A 12,939-nucleotide genomic window follows, 5' to 3' on the forward strand; every position below is an offset into this window, starting at 1 on the left:
TGTCCACGCGTAATTACGCTCTGAAACTTCAGAATTTAAAATAAAACCAAAAAGTCGCAGTTTGCTGCAGTTTTCAGGGCGAGAGGACTCTTCTCCTTCCTTTCCCTGACAGCCCGTGTCATAAGCGGCAGATCAGTAATGTTTGGCATGTGAGCCAAACACTAAAAATACTCCTTATGGTACCTTTAATTCTTCTTATTACGCCCGTGAGCCCTGCTGTCTTCTCCAGCCCACGATGCCACCGGAGCTTAGCTATTCCAGACCGAGGCTGGGGTTGGCATGGCAACAAGGAGAGCACTAGATCTAATGTGCCCTCTGGATGGCACAAAGATAATATATCACTCTTATTACTGTCCTCCCACGTTGGCATGGATACGATGTGCCAGGCGGATTCGCAATCCACTCCCGGATGGCGTGCCCTGATGCAGACAGTGAGAAATCCTTATTAGCCGCACGTCCTCAGGAGATGGCACTGAGGAAGAGTGCCCGTGTCGGGAGCGCCCGCTGGGGAAGGTGGCAGGGAAGGATACGGCGAGTGATTAACGAGCGATGGTGGGCAAAGGCTCGGCTCTAAAGCGACAGTCTCACGGCCCATCTCCCTGCAGGGCTAATGAGAGACGGTCCCGGTGTCGTTACGGCTGAATCGGGGTGGCGCAAAGATTGGGGGAAAGCATATTGGGTGTAGTACGCTCCCACACGCAGAACTATTTCCTAATCTGTGTGGCACACAAATCACTCTCATTTCTGTGCTCTGGCTATAATGGCTCTGGCTCTGGTTCCAACGACACACCAGGCAGGCGTCTAGGAATATTACAGGGTTTAGGGTTGTCATGCATTTCCACTGGAATTGGAAATTCTGGAATGGAAACACGGCTATGAAAATTAAGCCACACTAATAGAACTGTGTGCTGATGTACAAACAACTGGGGCCACTTCATGTGAGTCGGAGTCTCTGGGATGCGAGTTCGAGTCTCGAGTCATTAGTAGAGAGTTTTAGCTGAGTCTCATTATTAGCTGCAATCTGCACTGAACCTGTCAGATTTGAGACGGCTTCAGATAACATACCAAAACATCATGTAAGTAAGCTATGTGCTAACTAGCAAGCTTGCTATCCAAACTGCATTCTAATATTTGTTTAAAAGTTGTTTGAGAAAAGCGCCAACCCCCAGTTCTGTTACGTCAGCCTAGCATCGCACTGAGTGATGGGGAGAGGCGGGGCCATCCTACCCACCCAGAGAGTGAGGCCAGCTGTGCTCTCTGGGTCTCCCGGCTATGGACGGCTGTAGCGTCACCAGGGATTGAACTCGCGATCTCCTAAAGACGGGACCAACGCTGTAGAGTTTAATTCTCTCCATCAGATTGAGAGTTTTTCAATAATGAAAGGCTTGTTGAAACTGTAACTTGACACCACTGCAAACTGAGGGAGAAAAGCATTATGGTAACAAATGCACATTATTTTGTGTATATTTAATATATTTCAGTTTCAGCATTTTCTTGTATTTTTATTTTTACTTTGTTTACTTTCTGCAGAGTCATTCCCTGAGCCTCACCACAAGCATTTCAATGCATGAATGTTCTGACAATGAAAGAAAAGTTTAAGTGGAGGTAATTTTACTGAGTAAGACAAAAAACAGGCTAAAATACGGTGTGCGTGCGCTGCTGCAACTCTGTAAAACACAAAATCATTTTAAAAGCAGGAGTTTTTAAGATCATGCCTTGCGTTTTTATGTATTAATGTCACACAACAGGCTCAGAAAGTCCAGCTCAACGTTCGCAAATGCGAAAATCAAAATTATACTAATGAAAATAAAAGAGGCCTTGTGCATCTTTTATACAGTGATAGGAAACACGGTAGCTCACGGAAAGCTCAGTTTCTATTCACAACATTCTAAAAACTTAATATTTTGAATCGTTTGTGAATAATATGTCGCCCTCAGGCATTTTAACACAGTACAATCTGGCCCTCTTTAAAAAAAAGCTGGGACACCCCTGGTGTAAGCGATCTGGTCTTCACTGCTGGGATCCTCAACTCAGAAGCGTACAACTGTATTTTGGATGTAAACGTGCAGACGTCTGCAAAGAAACTCCCCAAACGATAATGATCTGAACCACATCAGCCGCTGTTTGAAAGAATACTTTGCCAAAAAGAAAATTAGTCCTTGAATGGTCCGTCGAAAAGAAATGGCACTTGATTTTGTTTCCTAACACAACCAATGACACAAGTGTTCAAATACTTTTTGGAGCCACTTCTATGTAATTTTGACATCAGCGAATATGAAGTGAACAGAGACAGGAACATTAACTCCGGTTGCTGTCAGGTAGACGTGAGTGTGTGAGTGGGTATGAGATTTTATTTCAAACAGCCGCTACGTACGCTCACTCCTGACATGGTAAGTGAAAAGAACTTGTTCGGATGACAACTCCAATATACCTGAATATCTGACGGCTCTCACCTAACTGTGTGAGTGTGTGTTTGAAAGCTGGAAAGGCTGGGTGAGTGTGGGCACATTTATAAATGTACAACGATTCAAAGCAGAGCTCTTAAAATGGATCAGAGGACAGCATGTTTGCAACTTTGTGCGTATAGATGTGAATACACTTTTTTTTGTAAAGCTGACCCCTTTAAAATGATTGATTGGGTGGGAAACACTTCAACTGACTGCTTTCCTCAATGTATTTTTTTCTAAATTCAGTCGATTGCACTTGAGTAATGGGGGTAACGTAGCTAAAAATAAGTTTATACCTACTTTGCTTAGTGAAAACAGAAGCAGGAGACATCCTGAAGCCTGAATTTTCTCCATACTGCCTACAAGAGTCACTGCTCTTACTGAGTCACTGACTGACTGACCGACACCCATTGTTGAAATTATGCATGCACAAGCATTGCTGAGATAAACTGCTGGAGGTACTATACACCTGCTTGAAAGAAGCGAGGTTGTATTAGGGCTAACACACAAATAATGAAAGAAAGCAGAAAACGCTTTCATTTAACCACATAATACAAAACAACCACAAAATCTCATCCTATAACAGGTGCACTATCACAGTGGAGAGTACTGTATGTTCGGTTGAGCTCGGGCTGAGTTGGTTGTGAATTCTTGCCTTGCAGTGTATTTAGCAATGTTTTTCTCCAAGCGCCACTACAAGACCACCAAGTGCACCAAAACACAAACTGGAATAGTATTTTCATTATCGCCCAACTGAATCATCACTATCATGTAACTTAAGAAGGTCAGAAGCTATAAGGCTGGCAATATTAGGATACAGGCTAGCAGCTAGAGAATGAGTCTGTTTTTGTTCATATTTTTTTTACTCTTCATAGAAAACGGTAAATTTGTTTGACTTTATGTATATTTTTGAGTTACCGTGGGCATAAAACATATACCTAGTCAGCTAATTTAGACCTAACTAGGATAGAATCACCAAACAAATCCACAGAAAACACAGATTTCTTTGGCCAACACAGGATGCAAATTGCACAGCATAATGTGACAGAGAACTTCACCCCCCGTTCAGGCAGAAATGCCACTGCTATCAAAATGTAAGGGTATATTTGGACTGTAAACACGTGAAACACAAATGCCACACAAACTCCATGCAGCCGAAGACAGCCCAGCAAAACTAGGCTAGTCTCTTTTTCTTTTCCCCAGTGATCAGGTATAAACTTCTATTACTTAGCAACATTAGCTTCACAGCTCCGGTGGGAAAAAATTACATTTTTACTGAATTATTTCTTTTCAAACTTCCTTAAAACTAAGTGGAAGTGCAGGCGATGAGGCTGTTGGTGTGTATGTACCTCTTTAAAGCAGGGTGAAGGGTTGCGGATCTGCTCCAGCATGGCCCATTTGACAGTGGCTTGCCGGATGTTTCCGTCGTACTCCCTGGAGCTCTGGGTGCCGCTGGGTGTGCCGCGCGAGCGCTCATAACCCGGCTCATTAAAGTACGGCTCGGCCACCAGGATCAGTGACTGCACTGACACCAGCACCTACACACAGAGACAGATTATGTAAATGTCAGTGGATTACAAAACAGAGACAGAGCAAGACAGCAACAGAAAGAAATGAAGTTATATGGGACAGAAAGGGAGTGTGTGTTGGTCATGGAAGAGAAATGAATTCATAATAGTAGAACATTTTCAGTCAAACATGAGTACCTCCTCTAATAAATCTCCTCGTTTTTGGGTCAGTTACATCAAGGTTAATTCAGGAAAATCAATTCAATTCCCTACAACAACAAGAATCTTACTGTATCAGGGGATTCCAGCTGAATGAAACTGATGAGGCTAGCTAAAATCTGCGCTGTCCAAACCCCTCATAGAGAGCAGGGAGCTTGACAGAGTTTAGTAACACTGCTGATAAACAAACAATATTAAACCATTCCTGTGTTTGAACTGGAGATCAGTTTGCCTCTTCCTCTATGACCTTATGGCCATGTTCTGTTCTGTCCAGTGGCCGATTTCCATGTATTGATTTGGCCAGCCGGACACTAACTGGAGCGGTAATCAATGGAGACGTCTCTATGAACTGCTGGCAGAACTACAGGACAAAGCCCATGGGGAGTGGCAGGAGGACGGTAGAACGTATGTACATAAATCAATATATGAGAGAGAGAGAGAGAGAGAGAGAGAGAGAAGGAAGAGGGGTGAGACAGGGACGATCATTGGGTGCTGAGAGAGAGGTAAAGAGGTGTATACATGGTGGTCTGTGCAGTAAGTGGGTAGTAAGTCTTTATGAAAAATGTGTAAATATGGAGAGTTTATTTTTGACATCTTAACCCTTAGAAGTCATCTTTACTGTACGTCTGCTAGAAAATGAATAAATGACAAAAACATCTCAATGTAAAGCAGTTTTCTTTATGTAAAACAAGACTGTATGCATGATAACAAATTCCAAATATGTATTTTTATATCCGACTCACGGACATAAGTCTATCAGTTGAGAGTTTTAAACCAACATGTTTTAAACCACAATTTCTCCCATTGTTTAAATAAGCTACGAGTAAGAAATATGTAATTTCTATAATACAAATTATAAATTATTATACATTTAATTTACATAAATTATATAAATATATATAATATAAATTATATTTATATTTATAATATTTAATGTAAGAAATATGTTACACAAAATTATAACTCGATTTCTTTAACTCTGGTAATAACTGACTTCTAGGGGTTTGATTCCTCAGACGCCCCCTCTTTCTCAATAAACAAAGTGATGCGTGTTGGATTACTGGAAAAGGCACAAAAAGCAGTAAGTCGGGAAGAGAAGAGACGCTGCAGAAGTCCTGCAGAAAAGACGAAGAGACTGACCTGTAAAAAGCTAGAAGTTTGAGGATTCCACTTCTCCTCCGGGCGGCCGTGCCAGGTGTTCAGAATGCTTAAACACACCTGAGAATCACAGATCAGGAGAGTGAAAAAGAGTGAAATAGGTGAAGAACAAGAGCGCAGACACGCCCCCCTTCTTCTAATTCTTCACAGGTTAAAGAAAAAGTTATGTAAAAATTAAAATTCACCATTTTACTGAGGCTAAAGTGGCCAACAAGTACGGCCAAGTAAGCTCACAGCCCACCAATTAACACTGCAAACTGCACACATTAATAAACGTTTCTAATTCACATCTATATAAAATGGATAAACAACGATTAGACAACAGTAGAAGCCAACCTGAGGTCTGATTTTTAAAGTGTTTTAGAAGTGTTACATCAGCCTTGTGACGCCAGTGTTACACTAAAGAAGAAAACGCTGGACACCAGCCAGTCTCACCTTGCCGTCGTTGTAGAGGTTGGGGTTGAAGCGGACGCTGTGGCCGCCTGTGGTCTCCAGGTTGACCAGTGGAGGGGAGTTGGGGTAGTCTTGTGGGAAATACACGTCAAACTCAAAACAGCCGTTGGCATAGGGTGTGTCCGCCGGCCCTGTTATCAACACCTGAGAAAGAGAGCGAGACGGTTACTTCTTAATCTTACTACGAGTCGAACAACCGACATTTTGTGAGGTCGATCCGATTTCTGATTTTCCATGAGCAGAATCTGTAACTTATCAGACCCAAGAGCCCAAAAGACAGTACGAAATTGCTTTACTGAAGCTTAAGAAAAGAATTTCCAACAGAAAATGACAGAGCGAGGCTCTAGGTGAGATACCCAGCGTCAGAATTAGTGCTAGGCGATACTAAGAAAATTCAGTTTCGCAATATGTTCTTAATTTCACACAGTATAAGGTCATATTTAAGTTTAAATGATAACCGTTAATGAAGAGAAAACAGTATTGAAAACATTCAAACCAGACACAAACAGTCAGAAAAGAAACTTCTTTATCGATTTAGTATTTATTTTGAACTGTAAAAACAATATTAAGCGCCCAACATAATAACAAACTTTAATAGGCGTTTGCTATCCAGCATTACCGCTAAACCAACACTGCTGTGCGACAAGAATACTGGAATATCAGTAAAGATGACTTCGTTGCCCAGAACTGCGCAGAGCAATAAATTCTGTTACTTTAAGACTTGTAGCAAAACTTATATCTCTCAATTATCACCTGCACTGAGGGTTGATGATGTGTATAGTCTGTTAGTCAAAATAAAATTATAACCCAAGCTTTCTAATAAAGCTAATTATTAATAAAATGATAGTTCTGCTTCTTTAACAAGATACATAATTACAAACATTCCAAATTCAACTTATTTTATTGACCATCGTATATTTTGGTTTGTCCATCTGAATCTACATGACCAAATCGTAAGGCAAATTATTCAGTAACTGCATGAAATAAATGTATTTTTTTAATTTATTTATTTTTTGTAAAAGCTCCCCTCAAATTAACAAAAAATGTATTTTATGATACACATATTGCTATATGCATACAATTTACCGCTGAAAGGCAAAAATCTTAGACGCTCTTTGTATTTTTTTTATAAAAATAATGTTTACAGAGCAGATCACTGAAGAGACGCCGTCTGTTTATAGTTTATAGCTCAGATTGGTGGAAAAATGGGTCGACTTTCAGTAGAAAAAAAAATGTGAGTTCAGCTTCTTTTATTATAAGGGTTTAAAATGACATCACCCATCTATTTGACTGGAAAGAAGACAGTTACAGCTCTCATACGACCCCCACCTTTAGAATGTAGCTTATGAAATATGAAAGTTATGAAGAATATGACGAAGTGTGTTTTGGAACCACCGGTGGTCTCAAGGAGAGGTTATAAAAACCCCAGCTTGAGGACATACTTAGATCATCTGTTTTTAAATATTGATCTTTTCATTGGGGAGAATCAGCTGATCAATCTCTATGAAATGGATCCTCTCAGTCCATCGTCTCCTATACAAACCTCTCGTACAGCTCAATCACAATTCGGTTCATTTAGCTACCACCTGACTGATATAAGGGACTTTATACGAGAGGGTTAGTGTGCTTACATCCTGCTGTGCTGATGAGGGGGAGGGTGGGACTTTACCCAAACACAGGTATTCAAGCTAATCCATAGCATGCTGTGTTTGTGTGAGAGATTCGGGGCATTAACATCAGCATGTGCCCATCTGCTGAGAGCAGCTGTGCATGTGTGGGTTTGGCTAGATGCTCCAACAGAGGCTCACACTTACACTCCTACAGCCCGAGAACAAGGTACCGCACACAGAAGGACAAAACGAACAGAGCGAGAGAAAGAAAGTGAGAGATAAGAGACAAACAGAGAAGGCTAGGGAGATAGAGAGACAAATAACTAAGTAAAATACAGATAAACGGAGAGAGACGTGAGGAGGACAGACAGAGCCAAGATGTAGACAGAGAGAAAGAGATGGAAAGAGGGGGTGGGGAGAGAGAAACAGAGGCAGAGAAAGAAAGAGAAAGGCAGAGAGAGAATTAGATGGAGATTAAGGAGTGAGTGAGAGAATGAGAAAGAAAGATGGAGAGGGGGAGAGAAAATCGAGAGATGCAAAGAAAGATAAAAGACAAAAACAAAGTAAAACAGCAGATACATAATGTGTGGGGAGAGAGAGAGAGAGAGAGAGAGAGAGAGAGACAGATGGAAAGATACAGAGAGATCGCGATAGAGAGCAAGAGAGCGGGGAGAGGAGAGAGAGAGAGATGGGAAGGGAGAGACAGCAGCAGAGAGCAAGTGGGTGGGAGAGAGATGGAGAAAGAAGAGAAAGAGAGAGAGCAAATGGTTGGGAGACAGACAGAGAGAGAAGAGGGGAGGCAGAGAGAGATATGGCAACGGATAGAGACATATAGAGAAGAGGAAAGAGAGACATAGCAATAGAGAGCAAGAGGGTGGGAAAGAGAGATGGAGAGAGAGAGAGAGAGAGAGAGAGAGAGAGAGAGAGAGAGAGAGATGAGGTGATAGGAAGGCTGTAATGGCATCTAGTGATGCACTAGCTGCACTTAGCTGCAGGCACCCAGACTGCACTCAGGCGGTAAGGTTGTTATGACATGAGCATTCAAACTCAACACTCTTTACCACACACACACACACACACACACACACACACACACACACACACACACACACACACACACCAAAACCCGGTGAATCTGCTTTGCTATTAATGACCATTAAGATTGTATGATGGCATCAAAGTGTGCAGCAGGATGTAATGCATACAAGTAGTTCTGTTGAAATTAATCCCTCCTTTTTCGGGGTGGAAAGAGAGCGAGAACATCCACCGATCAGGCAGAACATTAAGACCACCTCCTTGTTTCTACGCTCGCTCTCCATTTTATCAGCTCCACTTACTATATAGGTGCACTTTGTAGTTCTACAGTTACAGACTGTAGTCCATCTGTTTCTCTGCATACTTTGTTAGCCCCCTTTTACCCTGTTCTTCAGTGGTCAGGACCCCCATGGACCCTCACAGAGCAGGTACTATTCGGGTGGTGGATCATTCTCAGCACTGCAGTAACACTGACGTGGTGGTGGTGTGTTAGTGTGTGTTGTGCTGGTGCGAGTGGATCAGACACAGCAGTGCTGCTGGAGTTTTTAAACACCTCAGTGTCACTGCTGGACTGAGAATAGTCCAATAGTGTCTAATAGAGTGGACAGAGAGTGGACACAGTGTTTAATTGTAATTGTAGAACTACAAAGTGCACCTATATAGTAAGTGGAGCTGATAAAACGGAAAATGAGCGCAGAAACAAGGATGTGGTCATAATGTTATGCCTGATCGGCGTATGTTTTTTAAGCCAAATCAAAACTAATCTTCTCTCTCTAAACAAACATAAGAAATCACCTTAGTAAAAGGTTCAACCACAGATCACAGCTGGGTTCTGATGTTTCAGACTGTTCTTAGTCATATCACTGATATCATCAGCCACATGCCCGGTGTTTCAGATGATGTGTTGGAAATCTTCAATCATCACTCAAACGATTCGGAATTCACACTTATGGTGAACATAATAGCAGGCAGTGTTCAACAATGCATAACCTAAACAAACCGAGCAAAGCAAACACAAATGGTGGCTATTCCTACGAATCAGTTTCTGTAGATGAGTCCAGCGCGATCACTGCAGTGCTGACTTGGGAACAGACGTGCATGGAACAGCCAGTTACACACTCTGACATTTGCAGTGTCAGAAAAAAGCTGGTCACAGATGGGGGTCAAATGCACCCTCAAATGTCAAATATGAAAAGAGGAAATGTGGCATGACAATGTGTGCGGTTGTGGACATTCGTGAGAGCAGGAGACGATGGGGAGACTGGCACAATCCGCTATGTGTATTGACTCTAAAATAATGTTGCTAATAACGCCAAGCAATGTTTGTGCTTGCATAATGATTTTACAGCATTAGAGTACACAGCGAAAGAGGTGGCGTTTGCATGTTTGGTAGGCTGAAAGTGACGAGTAACGAGTCTGGTTTTACTGGGCTAGACAGTCAGGCTGCTTCGTATCATGAGTGTCCTGTAAGAAGTGCGTGGCGTTCTGGGTTTGAACACTGATGAGTGAGTGTCGCAAAAGTAGTCGGCAAAGTGTTTAACTCTAGATGACAAAACTTTGTGTTTGGTAACTCTGAGGCAGAAAAGTTGGGTGTTTGATATCCCTGGGACACATAAATTGAGTGTTTGGTGACCCAGGGGCACAAAAATGAGGCGTTTGGTAACACTGATGAAGGAAAGTGGGTGTTTGGTAACTGGGGCAAAAAAAGTAAAGTATTTGGCAACCCTGGGGCAGAAAAGTGGGGTGTATGATAAGCCTGAGGTAAAAAGGCAAGGTGTTTGATGACCCTGGGGCAAAAAAGAAGGGTGTTTGATATGCCTGAGGTAAAAAAGCGAGGTGTTTGATAACAGTGAGGCAGAAAACAGAGGCATTTGATACCCCTGGGGCAAGAGCGTAGGATGTTTGATAAGCCTGAGGCAAAAAGGCGAGGTGTTCGATAAGCCTGAGGTAAAGAGATGAGGTGTTTGATCATTCTGAGGTAAAAAGGTGAGGCATTTCATAAGCCTGAGGTAAACAGGCAAGGCGTTTGATAACAGTGAGGCAGAAAAGATATATATATATATATATATATATATATATATATATATATATATATATATATATATATATATATATATAAGGTGAACCATGAGGTACTTGGTCCTAAGTGGATGGAGCATGTTGTATAGAATTTGATACTGTGAGGGTGAAGCATGTACGGATGGAGCGAGCCTACCTTCATGATGTCGAGGCGCTCTTCGTCACAGCGGACGAATACGCTGGAGGAGGAGGAGAGGGGCAGTGAGGTGGAGAGAGTGACTGCCTCCTGCGCCAGTCTCCGCGCTCGTGCCGCACTATTCGCGTCGCTCGCGTTCTTCACCTGCGACATGTAGTGGTAGTTCACCTTGAAGACCAGCTTCGCGTCCTCGTCCTCACACACCATCTCGAAGGTGTCTTCATGAGAGAACACACACGAGAGATTTATGTTAGTTAAGCATCATCACTCCAGGTCATACCTGCTCTTACCATGAACAAGGAGAGTCGAGCGCTCACTTCAAAACGTCAAATAAAATTCGGCTCTCTCTTCCCTCTACGCAGTCTCTGCGCTCCTCTCCGACTGCGTCAGTGGGGGTGTTTGCGTTACTACTTGCTCCAGCAAGAGCGTACCAGTGCAAACCTGTTTACATTCATGTCAGTGGAGATTACCTCAGATGTCTGCGGGCCGGCCAAATCGATTCTGGCAGAGCAAAACTCCGCTCATCAATCAGAACGCGGAGAGATGAAGAGTGACAGGACGAATAGCTCTTCTACCTAAAGACAGGCGACGAAGAACCAGTCTCTATCGCTCCATCTCTCTTCTTTCTGTCTGTCTGTCTTGCTTTCTACCCATCTCAGTCTTTCTTCATTCGCTCTCTGCTGGGGGCGTTTTGTGCAGTTAAGGGAAGCAAACTAAAGGTGGCTTGGGGAGAAGGTCCAGTCCACTTACATGGCACGGAGCAAATAAAACATGCTTCAAATGCTGCCACTAGACATACAGTCCCCCTTCTTCGCCTCCTGGTCCTCTTAGTCTTCCAAGCCATCAAGCCACACCCACCCACCCACCCTCCCACCCTTCTCTCTATGTAGTTCCAAGTTTTACATGGGATGTTCTGCACAAAGGCTAAAAAGGTACTATCCAAATTGTTCCCCATTTTGAGACAAATGCAATTTAATAGAAGTATCTTTATCCTCAGTTTTGCTTTTCGCCCTTAATTGCACAATTTCTGGCGGGATATTTTTGAAGTTCGTTCAGCCAGAATCATTCTTATCTCGGGAGTGTCGGAGCAACATTTACACTTGAGTACTCGGCAGCAAAAGCTGTCCTCCTCAAAAAAACCCTGAAAGTCTTATTCCCTGAAAAGGAAAGTGGTTCCTACAGTTAATCTTCGACTTGGTGACCTAGTGCAATTTTTACATCTGAAATTAGATTTACTTTAATTAATAAGATGAGGACGTTTGGTAGAATCTGGCAACCTCCACTAGACTATTTACATGTACTTCAGCAACCCCAGCACCAGACGGATTTCTGAATTATCTAAAGTGGTAGTGCGGCTGGGAGGCTGTGTGGATGCACTTTGTCTGTTACGATTTTTGCATATGAAAAATATTTCCATATTGAAACTGTTGTACAGTGCTGTGAAAAAGTATTTGACACCCAACCGACTACTATTTTTGCTAATTTGTCACATTTAAATGTTTCAGATCATCAAACTAATTTTTAATACAACAGGAATAAACTCAAAATAATTCCATTTATTGAAGATAAAGATTTATTCAAAACCTTTTATCACCCATGTGAAAAAAAATTGCCCCCCTACACCTAATAACTGGTTGTGCCACCCTAGGCTGTAAGAACAGCAATAAAATGTTTGTGATAACTTGCGAGGAGTCTTTTACATCGCTGTGGGGGGATTGTGACCCACTCTTCTTTGCAGAATTGTTTTAATTCGGCTACACTGAAGGGTTTTCAAGCATGAACTACTCAGTTAAGTCTTGCCACAGCATCTCAAAGGGATTCAAGTCAGGACTTTGACTCGGCCACTCCCAAAACCTTAATATTGTTTCTTTTGAGCCATTCAGAGGTGGACTTGCTTATGTGCTTCGAGTCACTGTCCTGCTGCATAAGCCAACAGTGCTTGCGCTTTGGGTCATGAACTGACGCGTAGACATTCTGCTTCAGGATTTTCTCAGAGATCAGAATTCATGGTTACATCAATTATGACAACTTGTCCATGTTCTGTAGAAGCAAAGCAGCCCCAGATCATCACACTACCACCACCATGTTTCACTGTTGGTAAGAAGTTCTTATGGTGGAATGAGGTGTTACCTTTACGCCATATGTACCAGGACCTATGTCTTCCAAAAAGTTCCACCTGTGACTCATGAAAATAGTCCACAAAATATTATCCCAAAGGTCTTGGGGGTCATCTAGTTTTTTTTTTGGCAAATGCGAGACAAGCCTTTGTGCTCTTTCTGGTCAGAGGTCAGAAA

The 12,939-nt window shown here is 42.4% G+C and overlaps 1 protein-coding gene across 1 annotated transcript in view; it reads right to left on the minus strand.

The window, feature by feature from the left end:
• LOC118823276 (baculoviral IAP repeat-containing protein 6-like) overlaps positions 1–12,939 on the minus strand; it is an 81,715-nt gene that overhangs the window by 19,828 nt on the left and 48,948 nt on the right. The window contains exons 6-9 of the mRNA XM_036592754.1: positions 10,646–10,863; positions 5,768–5,929; positions 5,315–5,392; positions 3,797–3,985 (exon numbers count right to left, since the gene is read on the minus strand). Coding sequence (XP_036448647.1) covers positions 3,797–3,985; positions 5,315–5,392; positions 5,768–5,929; positions 10,646–10,863 — 647 coding nt within the window. The remainder of the gene's footprint in view (positions 1–3,796; positions 3,986–5,314; positions 5,393–5,767; positions 5,930–10,645; positions 10,864–12,939) is intronic.

This window comes from Colossoma macropomum, unplaced genomic scaffold, assembly GCF_904425465.1.
Source record: "Colossoma macropomum unplaced genomic scaffold, Colossoma_macropomum, whole genome shotgun sequence".
Classification (NCBI taxonomy): Eukaryota; Metazoa; Chordata; class Actinopteri; order Characiformes; family Serrasalmidae; genus Colossoma; species Colossoma macropomum.